Source organism: Mus caroli, unplaced genomic scaffold (assembly GCF_978045245.1).
Source record: "Mus caroli unplaced genomic scaffold, Mus_caroli_1 scaffold_9, whole genome shotgun sequence".
In the NCBI taxonomy this organism is placed as follows: Eukaryota; Metazoa; Chordata; class Mammalia; order Rodentia; family Muridae; genus Mus; species Mus caroli.
In genome coordinates, this window is record NW_028227264.1 from 109,371,214 (window position 1) to 109,390,151 (window position 18,938).

Consider the following 18,938-nt stretch of genomic DNA (forward strand, 5'->3'; position numbering starts at 1 on the left):
GGAGGGGCTACCAAGGTGGCTCAAGGGGTAAAGGCAAGACTGACAGCCTGAGTTCAATCCCCAGAATCCACTATAATGAAAGAGGACCAACTCCTGAAAGCTTTCTTCTGAGACATGTTGGTTGGCTTTAGGAGCCACCCGGTGGCTCACAGGTTTGTTCCTGAAAAGCCAACTGGCCTGGGTATGATCACATACACGTATTATCTTGACAGCCTGAAGCAGGGAGGTTGTGAGTTTGAGATCAACCTTGGCTCTTCTGCAAGAGCAGTGCATACTCATATCTGCTGAGCCATCCATTCAGCCTCCATGAATAAAGTCTTAATTTAATTCACCCTGCACTCCTAGGCTAGGCCATGGGTTTTGTTTGCTTGTTTGTTTGTTTGTTTGTTGTGTTTTATAATGGTAAAGAAGAATTTCCTGTCCATGCAGAGGGTTGATTTTATAAATCATTGCAATCAAGTATGTGTTTGGGAAATGCATCCCTTATATATAGAGGAGTGAGTCATAGTCATATCACAAATAACTAGGCAGGGGTTATGGTACCTGTGTGGAAAAGGCCCTGTGCTTCACACTCTGTAGTTTCATTAATCCTAGAGTGTCCCTTAGGCAGTGAGGAAAGACAGTGAAACAGACATGTGGTTTTACTATGCTGAAAAAAAAAAGTCTTTAATGAATTAATGAGTGACAGCTAACATAGATAGCTTACTAGCTGTTGAGCTAAGACTAGGGCAAAATATGAGAGGAAAGCTTTCGGCTATAACTTCCTTTCACATTCGATAAGAAGCAACGCCTTGGCCACAGATGAATTTCCACCACAAGTCTCATAGCTATACTAGTGAACCAAGCACCCTCTAGTGGCAATGAGACTGATTTCGTCCTAAACTAAGGCTGGTTTTCAAAGATTAAAATGGTGCAGATTTTTACCTCTGAATGAGCCTTCTCTTCAGCCTGTTAAAAAATGAAAAAGAAAACAAAGAAGGATTTTAATTATGAAACTAAGGTCAACTTTTTCTATATGCAAAAATGAATAAAATACTTTTAAGATGTATTTACAAATTTTATGATCTAACACGTAGGAGTAAGCTATAAGTATAACTAGTATAATAAAACAGCATTCTATAGGGATAAAACGTATATTTACGTATGACATCAAGTAACATATGACACAAAGTATTTCAAACTACAGGTATATAACACAACACACGACGATGAAAGATTTTAAGATCTACGGAGACCACGAAAAACAAACCTTATACTAAAATATATTGGACCCCATGAAATTAAATGACAAATGGAGTTTATAGGGGAACCTGGCCATTATTGTTAATAACAGAAAGTAGGTGTTACTAATTCCTATTTCCCTTAATTTTCCTTAATGGTCATTAAGTTTATTGGTAGGCTCATCAACTAGAAAACAGCATCTTTCGTTTTAAGGTAGTAATAAAAGAGAGAGCCAAATAATGTTGGCTGTGTGCTTGTGGACATGAGAATTGGTGTACAAAATGGCCGGGTGCTGTATGCTTCTGTACAGAAGAATCTCAGGTCTCTTTTTCCAACTTCACGCTAGGCTAGGAAATGCCAGCAAATGAGTTATGTACACCATTACATTTGGGAGGCTGCAGCAATCTGGAAAGAACTGGAGAGTGTGTAATGTTGCTGAAAAAAAAATCACTCTGCGCATTGCCACTTGGTGAAAAAGGGCTGAAAACAGTCTTGTCACCTGTTGTTCCTCTGGAGACACTTTGTGATTAGTTGATATATAAATACCTGAATTCATGTTGCCTGTCTTCTTTCAGAAGGATCTCTTTCTCCCTCCCCCCTCTGTGTATATGTGTGTCTCATACATACACACTCACGAATATACACACAATGCAAAAAGCATAACTATCTGGGTATATATTATTCACAAGTGTCTCTTCTAACCTGAATTTCATGTTTCTCCTTTTTCAACATTTTAAGAATGTCATGGTGTGTGTATACTATGGTATCCATAATCTGCTAACTCTCTAACTATGAAGACCTTTTTTAAATAAGAAAACTGTGTATTTAAAAGCAATTCTGACATTCATCTTATTCATTTTACACCTTGTTTTTAGCTGCTTAGTTGAATGTTTTTGTTTTTTTTAAAATACTAGTAATTTTAAGATACTATATGAGGTTTGATGTTTGGATCTGCAATGTAAGCAAAAACAATTAAGTCAATAACTTCTTTAAGCCTTACTAACAATTTTCTTCAACTACCTAATATTCTGTACATCATTTTACTTTGACTATATTCTGCTGTTAGGCTTGTTCAGATTACATTAAAATTATAAAGACTCAATAAATAATTGATGTGCCTTTTAAAGAGATCTACTTTATTTAGATGAAGCAAAGATTATCTTCACACCATCACATTTTCATAAAAAAAACTAAGGTATGGATGCTAGTTAGATATTAATGTGCTACATAGCATGGATTTCCTCATAGCAGAGTTTCAAGACCTATTATTTCTTAAATCCTTGCCTCCTTTCATATTCCACGGTTATTTTTACCAGTAAGACCTATTACCATAAAAATGGAGCAATGAGACAAATATAATATTCTATCTCTCCTGGTGGCTTAGAATTGGGCTTAGTGATATTATAGTGGAGTTTGATTACATGCTGTGTTGGGTGACTTTTTAAAATCAAGACTAACATACTGAAATGGTGGTAAGCAATAGGAAATGTCTTGCCTAAGTTAAAATATCATCTGATTTCTGTATTTCTCAAGCCATTTATAGTTACAATTAAATATCACTTCTTGGCATTGTCCTTGTGTTTCTGAAGGACATGGACAAGGATGAGGAGCAGGCCTCCTTCCCATGAAATCAATGAAAATCAGCACACACAAGAGAATGAAATATGTTCATATTTCACCATTGAAAAATTCTACTAGGGATCAATAGTATAAAACAGTATCATATATATAAAAACTTAAAAAAAATCTAAGTATTTAAAGCTGATCATCACACAGATCTCTAGACTACCCTTTGCTTTGTCGTTTTGGTGGATATGAATATTAGGAAATACAACCATGACAACCAGGAACACAAACATCTTCAATTTAAGAAAGAAAAAAGGAGGTGGCAGAGACTGTGGCTGGTCTGAATGCCTTTGTCATTAGCTAAGGAGAACTGCAAATGCAGAGAGATTCACCTTACTGTCACTTGATATTTTCATTTATGTCATTAATATTGAGATGTAACTCTCTATATAGACATAGCTATCCCAGAATTTGCTATGTAAACCAGTCTGGCCTTGAACTCACAGAGATCTGCTTGCCGCCTGAGTGCTGAAATTAAAGGCATGCACTATCATACCTATCCCTTTAAAACACAAACAAGCAAACAAACTAAAAACAGAATTCAGAAGTTTACATTTTTAGACAAAAGCACACAGATGCCAAACTTCTGGAGGTGACACTTTGGCCAATGACAAGCCTGTGATTTCCAGCTTGCAAAGATCCTACAGGCAAGGAAGTCAGATCTTATAGGAGCAGTCCATAACATTTGTCAACTTGTCTGACATATACAGTCACTGTTAACAGCACCAGGTAAGAGTGCAAATTTAGTCTTTCCCTAGCTTTTGTTACTGTATCAGTTCTCACTGTGAAAAGCATATCTACAGGAGGATTCCACTATTGAGGTAGAACAGGGTGTCAGATCCCTAGAATTGGAATCACAGATGGTTTTATGTCTCCATGTGGGTTCTGAGAACATAACCCAGGTCTTCTGCAAGAGCATCAAGTGTTCTTAACCACCATCTCATCTCTCTCGTCTCCATACAATGTTTGAACATACTGTTTTTCATGTATGTCTTTTCACCATCACAGTTTGCCTTTCCATTCCTACTCTTCTATAGCTTCAAACCCTTTACTGTTGTACCCTTGGTTACTGATGGATTCTAGAGGAAAATTCTCTGTAGTCTACATGCACTGCTAAGCCTACCAGTCTTCAACTGATAGATCCCAAGCTATGGTCACACAGATTGCCCTGGATCAACTCAGTAAATCACAAAACAAAACAAGTCGACATGAAAGTGAAAGAGAGGTTTGTGAGGAGGAAGATTTACAGACAGAAGGGTAGCAAGATAGGAAAGAAGAGAGAGAGAGAGAGATAATTGTGTCTTTAACTGACAGTCTGTGCTTTAATGGCATATACAAAGCAGGAAATAAGCAAGGTTAACTTATAAGCAAAAGCTATATCATACAAACCTATATATTTATATGTATGTATACATGTAGCAAAAATAATTGAAAGACTCATCAAGATAATATACAAAAGTAGGAAGGGCTTGGAGGTAGGGCAAGGGAGCAACAAAGAGAGCAGGATAAGGGAAGAGGGGACTCAGGGTGATGGAAGGATGTTACACATATGTATAAAATGTAATAAAACCCATCTCATGCCCTTTCCCCACAAAAGTACTCATGTAATTTAATGCTAGATGAGACTCCTTCTCTTCTTTGAACCCTTCATTGAAGGAATCTTCCCTATCTTGTCATTGCATAATGGGTATTTAAAAGAGAAGGAAACACCTTCAAGGACAAACATTCTCACTTTTGCAAAATTAATTATAGTATTTCACACTGGGGATGCTGAAACACTGTATCTATCTCTTGAGAAATAATCTGAAGGAGGAAATTCCTTGCAGAAGGTATTATTTTTTTCCTAGAGGGAAAAACAAACAATCAATAATAACAACAACAAAAACAAATATTTCTGGTTCTTCAAAGTCCTATGGGCACAATCGTCTCTGAAAAGAAACTTAAAAATAATAACTGGAAAATATGCTATAAAACAATTTTTATCCATGGATCAGAGAGGAAGACAAGACACAGGGTGGGGCATAAGCATGGTTTACAGACTCTGTGTCCCACTCTAACCCATTTTATGACATGGTTTTACAGGGATTCACTGATCAGAAGGAATGTATCAAAGTCAAGTGAAAGACACATGAGCAGACCACAGAATGGCTCTGTTTTACCAGGCACCTGCTATATAAATATCAGTTTACTTAGTCCTCTGTACATGGCACGGGCAGAAGAGCAGAGTGTACTTACCGTAGAGTAAAGGGATGATGTGCTGGAGACCAATGACAGTGAAGAGCCGTGAACTGGAGAAAACAACAGCATGGTTAAAATAAGGAAGCCAATTTGTAAGTCCACACTTACACTCAAAACCTAAGGAGCAGGTGGCTAGAGATATGAGCTAACCACAGAAGATGACTGGGTTATGAAAAGAAGTTAACTGCAGAGGCTGTAGAGACCCAACTGTCAAGAGGTCCCATTTCTACACTGACCATATTCACTCACCAAAGTATAGACAAACAGAGTGGGCACAAGGCCCACAGTGTGCTTCTACATATTGGGAGCTGCGAAAATATCCCATATGTAATGAACAGGAATCTAAAAACGTCTAAAAGGCTTTGTGTGTCATGTTTACTAAATATCGTTTTCCTAACATAAAGATCCAGGTTCAGAATTTTTTTCTGCATATTTTCAAGGGAATGAGTACTTGATTCAATTTGCTATCTCATTATTGTGATGAAATGGTCGTGTTCTTTGAAGTGGGGAATCAACTCTTCATAAATTTTAATAACATGAAAAACAGTTTTACGTCTAGAAAAAAGTTAAGATGAAATTTCCTTGTGACTCATTGATACATATCAAATACAATGTCATCACAATTGAAGGTCTGCCATTATGTCTGACCTTAAAATGTATTAAACCCAAAAGGTAGGTGAAATTATGCTTATGTTTACAGAAAGGGCCTTCCTTTTTTCCCCTTATGTAAAAACACTGGGTTTTGCCTTGAATTCATCCCTTAGATAAACATTAGCTGAATACATGACATCCATGCAAGATCCTGAACTCAGACATACACAAGATACAGCCCTGTGTGCTCAAAAAGAAGTCAAGAGGCACAAGGAAAAAGATTACTCTTAAGTGGCATCCACATGCTAATGAGGTCAATTGGACAGTCCAAGGGCATAGAGCAAGTTTTACAGAGACATGTGAAAGCTGTACCATAGTGCCATAATGCCAGATAGCAAAGGATTAAATTAGAGAGAAGGAGAGCAAGAAGAGTCTTTTCAGTTTTACTTTTGGGGTGTGTGTGTGTGTGTGTGTGTGTGTGGTCTGTTTGTATAAGATCAGTGTGTGCCCAAGAATGTGTGCTGGTAGCCAGGGTAGGATATCAGGTTGCTTCCTTTATCACCCCTCAGGCCAAAAGGGTCCCCCACTGAAGTGATGCTTGCCTTTTCAACTAAGCATTTTGCCCAGGAAGCTCTGGGAATTTTCCTGTCTCTACCACCCCATGCTAGGCTTACAGGTATGCACAACAACAGCTGGCTTTCTACGTGGGCATTGGGGGTTCATCTTAGCCACTGGTGCTTGTAAAATAAGCATTGCTACCCACTAGGCTAATTCTTTAATTTCCAGAGAGTCTCTTTTAAAATGTTTATTAGTAGATAAAAGTTTGTGAAAAGCAGGATGAAAAATAATCTCTAGGGCTCAGGACAATACTATTACTTTATCAGGTATGCAAAGCATTGTTCTTTCAGTCAGTCATCTTCGGAAAAGGCCAATTCTTTACATCTCTACATAGCTCTTTAGTGAAAAAGAAATGACAAGAATTCGCCTGAAGTACCAGGAGGAAGATGGACAATAACTCAGAGGAGTCCATTCTCATTCTCTTCCCGCCACTTGGTCTTGATAGGTCTATTACTTTGTAGCTTGCAGCGTGGTTTCCTTATCTGTCAATGCTCACACTGAGCAAGAATTCAATCTTGTCCAAGACTGCCTTCATTCTAGATCACAATTTAAGCAGGGCTTAATAGTTTAACACTTGATGCATGGGCAGGAAAGAGTTCATTTTGCCCAGTGAGGTTAGCTTTCAGCAATTTGTATTATTTAAATTTCCTGCACTGGATGTCAAAATTTCCCAGCAACAAACAACATTCTACTGTCAATGAGCACTCTGAAAAGTCATCCAAATGTTTAGCAGAGTAGAGGGGGTTGGGATAGGGGATTTCCAGAGGGAAAAGCAGGAAAGGGGATAACATTTGAAATGTAAATAAGTAAAATATCCAAAGAAGAAAGAAAAAGAAAAAAAAAACATATAAGGGGCTTTTATGCAAGCACATGACACTATTACTTCAGAAGGACAGGAGTCAAATGCTTTTAGATTATTTACATTTTGTGCTCCATGCAGAAGGATCAGCCGACCACCATCTGTCACAGGGAGCTCACTGGTTTGGATATTATATCAAAAGATAGTGGCAAAGTTGGGAAACTGGTGTAATGTTAGCATATTAAATCTACAGTAATCACCTGAAGAGCACGCATTCATTTTGATAACTATTTTAACATAGTTATAACATTCATTATAGGAGAAGCTACAATGGAAAAGGAGGGAGATCTGTCATTTAAAGTGAATTTCGCTGGGCGGTGGTGGTGCACGCCTTTAATCCCAGCACTTGGGAGGTAGAAACAAGCGGATTTCTGAGTTTGAGGCCAGTCTGTTCTACAGAGTGAGTTCTAGGACAGCCAGGGCTATACAGAGAAACCCTACCTCGAAAAACCACACACAAAAAAGTGAATCTCATCCACACAAGACATCTATGCAGTGACTGGAGGAGAAACCACAGCTCACAGTGCGAGAGTTCTGTCCCCTGAGTTCAGACTATGGACAACTCAAGGCTACAGGCTTCCCTTCTGGTACATTTCAAGGTTTAGGGGCTTTGTGTTGCGCATGATTATTAAATGATGGCTTTCCTGTTTGACCTCACTCTAGTCACTTTGGATTGCTGTGCTCAGTTAGATCGTACCCTCAACTGGCGTGCATTCTGATCTGCATGCCCTATGCTCTCATCACAGATAATTTAAAAGGATTCATTAAATTAAAGGAAAATTTCTTCGATTAGTGTTGACTTTTAGATAATATGTACTCTTGAGATCACGTGTGCATTTTAACATGGATTTAGCTTCCCGGGAACTTTGAGTGGATTTGTTTAGGGCCTTCATGTGCAACTGTCCAAAATAAAACATGTATTAGGCCAGGTAGAAATTGCATTACCATTAGATGAAAATATGACCTGTAAAATGTAGGTAGAATATAAATTCTAAACTGACGCAGTAGATCCCAGCAAATAGATCTTCTAAGAATAGAAGTTAGACATATACAATAGCTATATAAAATAAATGTTCTATGACTTATGTGCCTTTATAGCTCTTTAACGAAGGTATCAACTTAAACATTTGTTCCATCATGTATACATATGTCAAGCTCCTCTAAAGCTCTGTGTCTATCTGTACGAGAACATTGGATTAATCCCAAACTATTCTATAGCCAAGGGCCAATTTTAAAAGAAACTGACATACTTCTCAATATATAAGAAACAATAAAGTATCTTCAAACTGTAGCAAGCCTGAAATGAGAATTACACTTGCTTTTTTTTTTTTTTTAAATTTTTTGTCCTCAAAGGATCCTTATGCTATGAATAATGAAATGGTTTTCCTTTCCGACTTACATAATATAGCATTATTTTTATCTCCCCTGGTTCCCATCCTCATTACCTTCCTCCATGCTGTCTCTGAATGAGCCAGAGTGGCTAACAGCCCGTGGCCTTTCCTCCAGGGAAGTTGCACTACCGCAAAGCTGGGCATCATCATAGAGGTCGAAGGAGGAGTCCTGGGCGGGGATACTGCTGGAGCGCATCATACTGGGTGCAGGCAGGTTAAACTGGGAGAGGTTGGTGGGACTCACTGCAAAGAGAGGAGAAGAGAGAGGCTAGGAGACCTGGCCAGGGAAGGGAATTGGCTAAAACAAAGTGAAAACAAACCCCAATGCTTGTAAAAATATGAATACTGGGAACTCTCAGTTTTAGGGACTCCATCTTCTACCTGAGAAACATCAGTAACAGAAAGTACAAGTCTCCCCCTCCCAGGTACTTTTGTGGCAATCATCTTGCCAATTTCTAAAGCAATAGAAATCATCACCAAAAAGTCACCTTGGCTGTTTTGTGCTAGAAATATAACATGATATTTTCTGGTAAATTATGAAAAAAATACATTGTTTCTCTCAAGGCTACAGGTTTCTTTTCTAGAAAATAATCATCACTTTAATGGGAAAAACATAATGGAAAAGAAAGCAAAATATAAAAAGAAAAATCCAATCTCCACAAAAAGAGCTCTTCAGGTGTTTACAGGCAAAGAGTTGTAGTCATTTTGAACTGTATCGATGCAAGTTTATTAGAGCAAGGTCATAAAAAGAATAAAAAGCATTTTTTTCTTAAATAAAATATATATAATGTCTGGTGTCTTAGAAAGAGAATCATAAAAAAGCCATTTTCTGCTGGGTCTAAGATGAAAATATCAGAATGAGGTTGTCAAGACAAACTTATTTCAAAGAAGTATCTTAAGTGCTCAATTTTAAATAAGATTCTGTCAGCTGCCTATTGCCTTGCAGTTTTTATGGTATTCTGTGGCTTAGTCCAAGTGATAATCATCAACTTTGTTAAAGTCAACAATTGCATCGATAGATGCTAGAGTTTGAAATTTGACATGTGAGTGAGGCAGAAACATCAAGAAACAGCCATCATAAATTTGTCCTATTGAAATTTAAGAATTCACTCTCTTATTTAAGAGTGAATTTGTTTTTGCTCTCTATGGCACAGGCCAGGCTCTGTTAAGCTAAAAAAGAAACTGCTGAGCACCATTAGAACGTCAGAGAACCACGTCAGTAAAGCTGAATTGATTTGGGTTTTAAAAAGTGTGCTATATTTTCTGACACATGACACATCTGCTTAGTATAATTACTTGTTCTTATGATAAGTTTAATTGGAAGTTAGACCTCAAATAAGCAAATGTGTGCATCTACTGTTATATATGTATGAACTGTAATGAAAAAAATATATATGAACTGTAATGAAAAAATGAATAAGCTATCAATATGTAAATTATATAACTAACAGGAAGAAAGAAGAAAATACAAAGAAAAGAAATGATAAGAGAACAGAGACAAAGAAACAGAGACAGCGACTGAAAGGCAGGATAGACAAAGAGACTGGGAGAAAGTCAAAGAGGGGAAGGGAAGAAGGAGGGAGTAACAGAGGAAGAAGGTGGTTGAGAGATATTTTTTCAGGCAGGCATATCCCACCAGCCCAACCAGTGGCCTAAATCATTGTGGTTGCTGATAAGAGCCAGTCGGTTTACAAAAGGACATTTAGAACTTGAATGCTTGTGACCAAGGTACAGAGGTGGAGTACATTAACCTGTCCAGTATGTACACTATGGTTTTCTTCTTATAATATTGATTTCATCATGTGTATGTGCATATCACGTTAACCTTCAGACCAGCATTTAAAAAGACATGTGTTCTTAAAAAGACGGACATATGCTCCATGTACACTTCCAAATAAAACATTTTACCCACTCAAAGAAAAATAGTGGCGAAAGTTAATGTAAACTTTATAGAAAAATGTTGAATTTGTAAAGAGTATTGGTTATTTTCCATTGGAAACATACCAATACTACTTAAGAATGTATAATTATATTATTAATGAAAGGTTTGCTGTTTCTACGGTTGAACTGGAAGAGAAATGTAACATAGTATCTTATTTCATGAATGTCCACCACAGGAGAGGACTAAAGTGGAGAAAAGCCACATAGATAAAATTAGTTTTTGAATAGAATACAGAAAAGTGGTAATATAGTTATACTGGTGCTTTTAAAAGCTAACTTGGTCAAATATTTAAATGTTACTCCTAAGAGAATGAAGAAAATAATGAGAAACTATGTGATCTTTAAGGTCCAGTCACAGGCAGGAGTCACAGAGGATCTCTGAACAGGAGAGAAACAGATGGGCCAACCTCTTAATAAAAGGTGATTGTCCTGGCCTTCAGTTGAACACACAGAGCAAAACTGTTGAATTTATTGAAATTATGTTTGGTGAGTAGGAGACCAGGCACCAATGGGAAACTGACTGTGGCTGACATACTTGTTTAATTTATTTTTATGTGCACACTGCTGACTAAGTTTTCCCCAGTTTCTGGGGCAAGCTTCTAAATAACTCCAAGAGATTCCATACCATTCCTTCTCTATATAGCTGTAAACCAGTGGCATTATGATACTGTCTTAAATTAGAAAATCTTATGTAACCTAACTTTTAAGAGGTGTATGGAATCTGGAGATGGAACTAAGATGACATAGTTGAAAATTCACTGCCATTGTGGGGCAAAGAAATATCCTTGCTCTTTTAAATGACAGCAAAGCCTTGATGTTCATAAAGATTCAGAAGCTCATATGGGACCATGGTAAAGGTCATTGTCTCTGACTCAAAAGCCCAGCAGTTACAGTGGAAAAAACTGGAATAGGGATGATTCAGCCTTGGGTCCTTTGGGGATTAAAGTTGAAGAGTATAATTTGCTGTATTGTTAAGTATTTGTGGTGACATTATTGAAACTATGTTTTTTTTTACCTGACGAAAGATGCAGTAATGAGACTACAACATATGTGACTAGACAGAAGAATCAATTTTAAAATAATAATAATTGTTATTATTATTATTATTGTGTGTGAAGCTATGTGTACTGGGGGGAGATGGGAGGCACTCTATTCTCCTGGAGTTACAGGAGACTTTGATCCACTATGTGGGCACCAGGAAACAAACTTTTGTTCTTTGGAAGAGCAGCACCATCTCTTCACTGTCGAGCCACCTCTCCAGTCCAAGAAACTGATTTTTTTTTTTTTTAACATCATCACTGGGTCTTTTAAATGATAACGGACTTACTTAGATATGTTTCAGTGTTTTCTCAGTCTTCTCTGTTACTGTGATATTTATAAAAATGAACTCACTTCCTATAAATGATGCTAATGGCTAAGACAGCCATTTAGCTTCCAATATAGTCCCCTAAAAATGTTCACAGATTGCCATCTCCAATGACGTATTATGCCTGTTGAGCATTCTGATTTCAATCATGTTTCAAGAAATGATCTTGAATTCACATAATGGCATATTACTTTCAGCCTAATTATTTCCATATTCTCTTTGTCTATGTAACGATCATTAATTTTGTTCAACAGCAACAAAAGCTAACATGTTTTTACTGAATATAAATAAGGGCACTGAGACGGTATGGAAAGGACCCTGATTTTGAGATCCGGTGTTCTGTGATTTATCCCCGCTTCTGATACTTATGTTGGTCTGCTTTGTATAGCTCAGTTTTAGTCTCAAAACAATAATAATTATATTAATTACAACTACTGAAATTAAGCATTTGTTCTAAAACTAAGTGACATACTATCTGGAAATTATTCTGTATACAGTAGGCAGGATGCGGAGAATTTATTATTTTTTTTTTCTAGGTAGTCATCAAATTCCCTGTGATAGCAGGTTGTGAAAGAAGTGGAAGAGAATTGACAATTTAGAATATTTTACCCAAGTTGGAAAAGTGATATTTTCCGGTGGCTGACGATGACATGGCAGAAGGGGAGACCAAAGGAGACTGGTTGCCAGTATCCTGCAGCCCGCCAGTGGAATGCGATCGTAGCCACTCTTTGCCTTCTTCTTGGTTGGCCTGCCGAGATGATGGGGTGTATCTGCAAAACAGCACAGCTGAGACACTTCAGCACAGCGACAAGGACAAGGCAATACCAGGACAAGAAAACAATCAAGAGGAGCGTACTGCGCAGACCGAGCACAATCGCAAACAGATTGGATCTAATTACAATCGCAAGTCCTCCAGAGTATTTGGCACCATCTGCTTGAGCCCACAGCGGAAATAAATAGTGCCATTCGAGAAGAAAATGATGATGCATCAGTGAGATATGGACTTGAAAGTCACAAGCAAAGAGCCGACAGCCAGGTTAACGGAGAAGGACCCCCACCCCCCCACCCCCCAGCACTGTGTTTGGAAGGACTTGAGGTGAGAACATGGCAGACCGCGGTAGGGCAGAAGCCGAGGGAGGCACAGTGACGTTACAGAACAGCATAGGAAATGGCACACACTGATAGCTAGAGTTTTCTTTCAGTTCGTTGGTTAAAATGACACTTGTCACACTCAGCACACTGTCCCTGTGAGCTGTTTTCTCTACATCTCTTTCTCAGAAAAAAAAAATGCGTAAAATAGGCTCATGCCCATGAACTCAATTTTTCAGTTTATTTTATTCTGAATTGAATAACTACTTAAGACTTGCTAAATGGCATTAGACTAATTCAAATTTAAACGGATTTGGTAATTAATAAAAGCAGATGTGGAAAGCAGATACTGGGACTGAGTTTTTATAAAATAGTGTATAAAATAACACCTTAATTGTCATACCTGCCCTGTGATAATTGCTTTTTACTCCATTTAAAGCATACTTTAGCCTTTCATCTTTATTTTTCACAAGTGCAGACTATATAGTTTCATTTTTTACATATGTAAAATTTTGTGTTTCTATATATGTATGGCTGTCTTGTGTGTGTGTGTGTGTGTGTGTGTGTGTGTGTATTGTGTTCTTACATGATTGTGGAGGTCAGAGGAAGAAATTGGGTATCATACCCAATTACCTCTGCTTTACTCCTTTGAAATAGTGTTTCTATGATCGCACCAAACCCAGAGCTACGGGAGCGGCCAGGTGAACCAGTGATTTTCCTGTCTCCATTATTGCCCATGTTGGCGTTTCAGACCATGTGGCTAGACACAGATCTTTTATGTGGGTGCTGGTATTTGAACTCCAGCCTTCATGTTTGCTTAACAATCATTTTTACCAACTGAGTCACCTCCCCAGTTTCACTTTTGACAAGCTCTTAGTACTTCATAATCTTGATATCCCTACTGGGATTCATGGGAGTCACTACCTCCATCCTCACTGGCATCTCTTCCTAAAGGAGCAGTCACCTACTCTTGAAGCCAGAGGAAGCCTCAAGATTAAAAGTGATTTCATCTCCCTTGTTGGGTGCTATGTTAGCAAACAAATGGGAAGAAAAAGAGACAGCACAGAAAGTTTACATAACAACAGAAAAGGCAGCAGTTGTGCTGAGAGAAATATATACCTTAGTCCCTTTTTGGGTAGTGTATTTCTGTCAAGCTGCATGCTGTTAAAACAAAGAAAAACCCCTAAGGACATAATGCAAACAAAATTTCCAAATCATATATCCAACAAAATTGCATCCTCCAAATTATACAAAGTAACCAATGGCTAATGCGCACATGAATACCGAACTGACTGGAAAGGCCAACTGGCTGACTGGATCTTTGTCAGTGCAATAAATACAGAATTTCTTTCTATACTAGTGACACTCAAAACAATTAGAAAACAAGTTCAATCTTAAGTCATGTTAGCAAAACTTTCCTGTGGATGCTGGGGTAACCCCACTTTCCTGTGCAGGGAACTAAACTTTTACTTCCACTTCCTATGCAGGATAAACAATGAGAAGACATGATACCTGCTGTCAAAGAGACAAGACCCACTAATAAGAGAACGTGAAAAAAAATCACATAGTAGTTGTATATTTCTTTTCTGGTTATTTCTAATAAGAATAAGGGTAGCTTTGTCTCCCATGGACATACAAGAGGTAATTTAATATATAACAAGTATTCTCTTTGAACAATGTTTATAGTATAATTAATTGAAAATATTTTTAACGAAGTGAAGCTATATCATCTTTCATAAGTCGTTGATTGGGTACTAAAAGGATTGCATACTTATCCAGTCATCTTTTTTTTTTGTTGTTGTTGTTTTTCGAGACAGGGTTTCTCTGTATAGCCCTGGCTGTCCTGGAACTCACTTTGTAGACCAGGCTGGCCTCGAACTCAGAAATCCGCCTGCCTCTGCCTCCCGAGTGCTGGGATTAAAGGCGTGTGCCACCACACCCGGCTGATTGCATACTTATCAATCATCACTGTTTTAACTAATTCCCAGTCGGTCAGACATAGGGCTAGAAAGGTCTGGCTAAATAAGAGCAAAAGGACTCCCTGAAAATGGAGAAGAGAGGGAGGCTCCATTCTAGTCTCTAGCATGCAGATTAGCAAAGCACAAAATGGAAGTGGGTATACACAATGGTTGCTGGAGTGTTTAGAACATCACATGATCAGAACTAAACACACAGTGTGTGCACAATGGGGATGACAGAACACGAATGCAGACAGACTGACTTAAAATTGAATCACTTGAAATGAAAGCTAAAATGTTTTCTTCGGCGGGCACTCCACCCGTTATACGAGGTGTAATCACGGTGCCAATGATTGGTTCTGGTCATACATTGGGATTATAGAATTTCCTAACTAGTGGAAATAAATGTACTGAAGGAATCATACTAAACAAATAAGAAATTTCTAAATATGAATTTAAATGGTCTGTGTATTGATGTGACCTAAAGCCATTTTAAAGATGATTTCTTTAAAATATGTTAGAAAGTGAGAATGTTACTATTATTTTGCCATTGTTGTATAAAGCAATTACTTGTTGATATGGTTATATAAAAAAATTACTTGTCTATATGTTACTGGGAAATGTAATGAAATAACAGAGCAAATAATTCCTTTAAATTGAGTAATATAGAACCATTTCCTAAACTCTAGACCAGTGATTCTCAACCTGTGGGCTGTGACCCTCTTTGCAAATGTCTATCTCCAAAAATATTTAAATTATGATTTATAACCGTAGCAAAAGTATATTTACCAAGTAGCAACAACAAAAAATTATGGTCACCACACTAGGAGGAACTGTAATAAATAGTTGCAACATTACAAAGGTGGAGAACCACTGCTTTAGGCATCCATGACAACACTCTGTTGGCCTTCTGCAAAGGGTCGAGAACTGCCAACTCCAATATAAGCCATGGCTAGGGAGGTCAGGACAATGAGGACAGTGGGGATGTCAATCCATGCACTGTCTACGGCCAAGAATTGTAATACATAACACAGATGTCACATTTCACATTGAAGGACAAACCAGAAAAGTTTAAGGTTGTCTATGACTTAAGTTACTTTAAAAAAAAAATTTTTTTTTTTTTTTGGTCACAGTAAAGTAGAATAAAACAAAGCAATGTGGGTTAGTTATAGTCAAATAACCACCAATGACTAAATCTTATTTGCAGGGAAATATGAAAAAAAAAACAATTTCATTTGTATTCATTTATTTTTTACTTTTTAAATTTTAGGGAAGAATAATATGTAAAAGTTGGAATTAGTATGAGAACCCACTGAACTATTAGTTCTTGGATATGAAGATCAAAGTATAAAAAGAGAAGTCAAGAACTTATATATACCTCAATATCTATCATGTGTGTCTCAAATTTATTTTAAAAAAAATCACACTTTAACACAGTATTATAGTTTCAATTTAGTTATGAACTGAGCAGATATGTCAGGATATGCACATAAGATTTTCTTAAATAGACCACACACTTCCTCATATGCACTCTTAAAGGTTAAACTCTTAAGAGTTAAAATACAGATAGACTTTGAATCTTCCTTCCAGGAAAAATAAAGAATATTCACCATGTTTTAATAATAATAAAAGAATGTTCAATGCAACCATTTGCTGAAAGGATCTGGTTACTATCAATCTTATATGTTATAAAGATATTCACATTCAATATATGTAATATTCACTAATACACTTAAAGCATATTTTAGAAGTCTGTATTTTAATATTTTTATATTCAGTTAAAAATTAATCTATTTCCATTATTCTATAGCTAGAATAATGATTTGCTTTAAAACAGTAACTAACCATATAGTTATTGCTATAGTTCAATAATTAACATATTTATAGAATGGAGCTAAACTGTGGAAGAATTTATTAAAACTGAGTTCCACTACAGCCAGAGAACTAGTTGACCTTAAGATGTAGTTTTGATTTGACAAGTTCTTGATTAAAACTATGCATTTGACCATGTTTCTTAGTATTTACTGTTTGAATGCAAAAGAAAGAGATTGATATCTATATACGATCAATATTATATTTTCAAGTTTATAATTTTAAAATTATTTGTATTTCGGAGGTTGATTATGGCTAATGAATTACGACCTGTTTGTTTGATTCGGAGGTCAACTAATTTTTAATGCTTCATATAACGTTTTTCTAAAACCAGGATAAACTCATTTATTCAAATAAGACTTAATACATTTTAAATATAATTACGTTTATTTGCCTTAAGTTTTATACATGGCATGTGATCACTTTGTGACTACTGACGCTAGAATCTGAGATGCAATTGATAGCTTGATTCTTTGGATGGATGAACCAGGTCATTTTACATTGGGTGTTATCACCAAAACAAAAGGGATATGAATATATTTTAGTCTGTAAAGCCCAGTTGTCCCGGCTCAGAATTTTTATGAATGAGGAAGCATACACTCTGTCCTTCCAAGACCCTCACAGTACGTACTGAGCATCACTGATTCACTTATGTATCAGATACTTCTAGGTAGAGGAAGGGCCATTTGCTGACTCTCAGTGTACACAGAGGTGACAGAACATTACGAGGCCGTTTTTCACTCCTAATTTTGAATTTCACAAAGGCAAGAGAATCCAGAAGAAAATGCTTGGAAATAATCAGTTAATGGACAACTTGGGCATTGCAGACTATGTCTTGATAAGGGATTTAACTTATATTTTAAATTTTCAAGTATTCTATTCCTCCGAGAGCATAACTGTAGAATCCATTTGAACTTGGTTGTTAACAGAGCTTTAATCATTCCAAGGAGCTGTGTTGTCTTGAATCTCAAGCCAACCATTAAAAATGTCTTGAGAAGATATCACTCACTCATTGCATGAATGCATACTTTATATATTTATATCTTAATATTTAATATATTATGCACATATTATGCAAATTGCCTATTCACTAAAATTGTTGGTATTAAGCAAACTATCCAATCACCCTATCTTAAATGACTATTCCTTTGCAAATTTGATAATAAGAGTGAAGAATAAGACTGTTCTCATCAATATTAACTGTAAATTTAAGTTCAATTTTATGTCAACGCATAGTTTTAGTCACAGTGGGGATCAGGGGAATTTAGTAGGGTGGGGTGGTGGTCACAGTGCAGGAAGAAGGAGATAAGGACTCATGGATGCCTCCAGGAAAGCTCACCTTTCTGAGAGAGTAGATCTCACACTACCCGTTCTCATGAGCAGGCTTTGCACCTCGTGAGTGCCTGTGGTCAGTCCAGACAGGGAGCCATGATGGCTGAGGGGCAGGTCAATGGACTCAGAGCTCGTATGGAGACTAGTCATGGACTGGTAACTTGGAGTGTCCTTGCTGCCGGCAGAGGAACTGCTCAGATTGGCAGCCCACACAAGCCCACCGGATGTGAAAGAGTGAACCGACGCTGGGCTGGAAGCCAAGGAGTGACTTAAGCTTATAACATCTGTAGTTAGGTCTGAGGGTTTATTGAAGAGAGGGCTGCTGCTGCCACTCAGCCCACCAGCACTGCCCATGCTTCCCGTGCCGGACGACGGTGACTCCAGACTGCCTTGTCGGGCTAAAGAGGTACTAGGGCTGAGCACTACTGAGGAGGAGGACTTCGCCCCCTCAGTATTAGGTGCGGAGGCAGATTTGCCGCCTGCCTTGGCACCGAACAACCTAAAAGAAAAACAAATAACAACTTGAGTTGTTCCAAGAGACTCACATCCACGTTTCCTAGGGTTTCAGTCCACAGAGCCAAGGGTGCTTTGGAGTCGTGAGCTACCAAGCACGTCCAGCCTCTATGTTCCTGAAGGTGACATGACTGGCTTTTGATTAACCAACTACTAAAAAATAAAAATTTTAAAAAAAAATCACTTACGATATCTTAAGTAAGCACTGGCCTGCAACCAAGGTGGGCAGCAGTGGGCAAAAGTCAGCATGATTGTACTTGACTTTTACGATTCTAGTGATTAAATATTTTGGCCATTTTGGCATTACCTATCTGCAGAACCAT

General features: G+C 37.5%; 1 protein-coding gene across 8 annotated transcripts in view; it reads right to left on the reverse strand.

Annotated features, from left to right (window-relative positions):
* The window catches only part of Nav3 (neuron navigator 3), a 751,750-nt gene that overhangs the window by 63,273 nt on the left and 669,539 nt on the right, over positions 1-18,938 (reverse strand). For 7 of the 8 annotated variants that reach the window (XM_029482745.2, XM_029482744.2, XM_029482742.2 and 4 more), the window contains 6 exons: positions 18,110-18,601; positions 14,060-14,101; positions 12,461-12,621; positions 8,599-8,787; positions 5,083-5,135; positions 925-948 (listed from right to left, as the gene is read on the reverse strand). In XM_029482745.2, coding sequence (XP_029338605.1) covers positions 925-948; positions 5,083-5,135; positions 8,599-8,787; positions 12,461-12,621; positions 14,060-14,101; positions 18,110-18,601 — 961 coding nt within the window. The remainder of the gene's footprint in view (positions 1-924; positions 949-5,082; positions 5,136-8,598; positions 8,788-12,460; positions 12,622-14,059; positions 14,102-18,109; positions 18,602-18,938) is intronic. The other variant, XM_085843147.1, reaches the window with a different exon arrangement.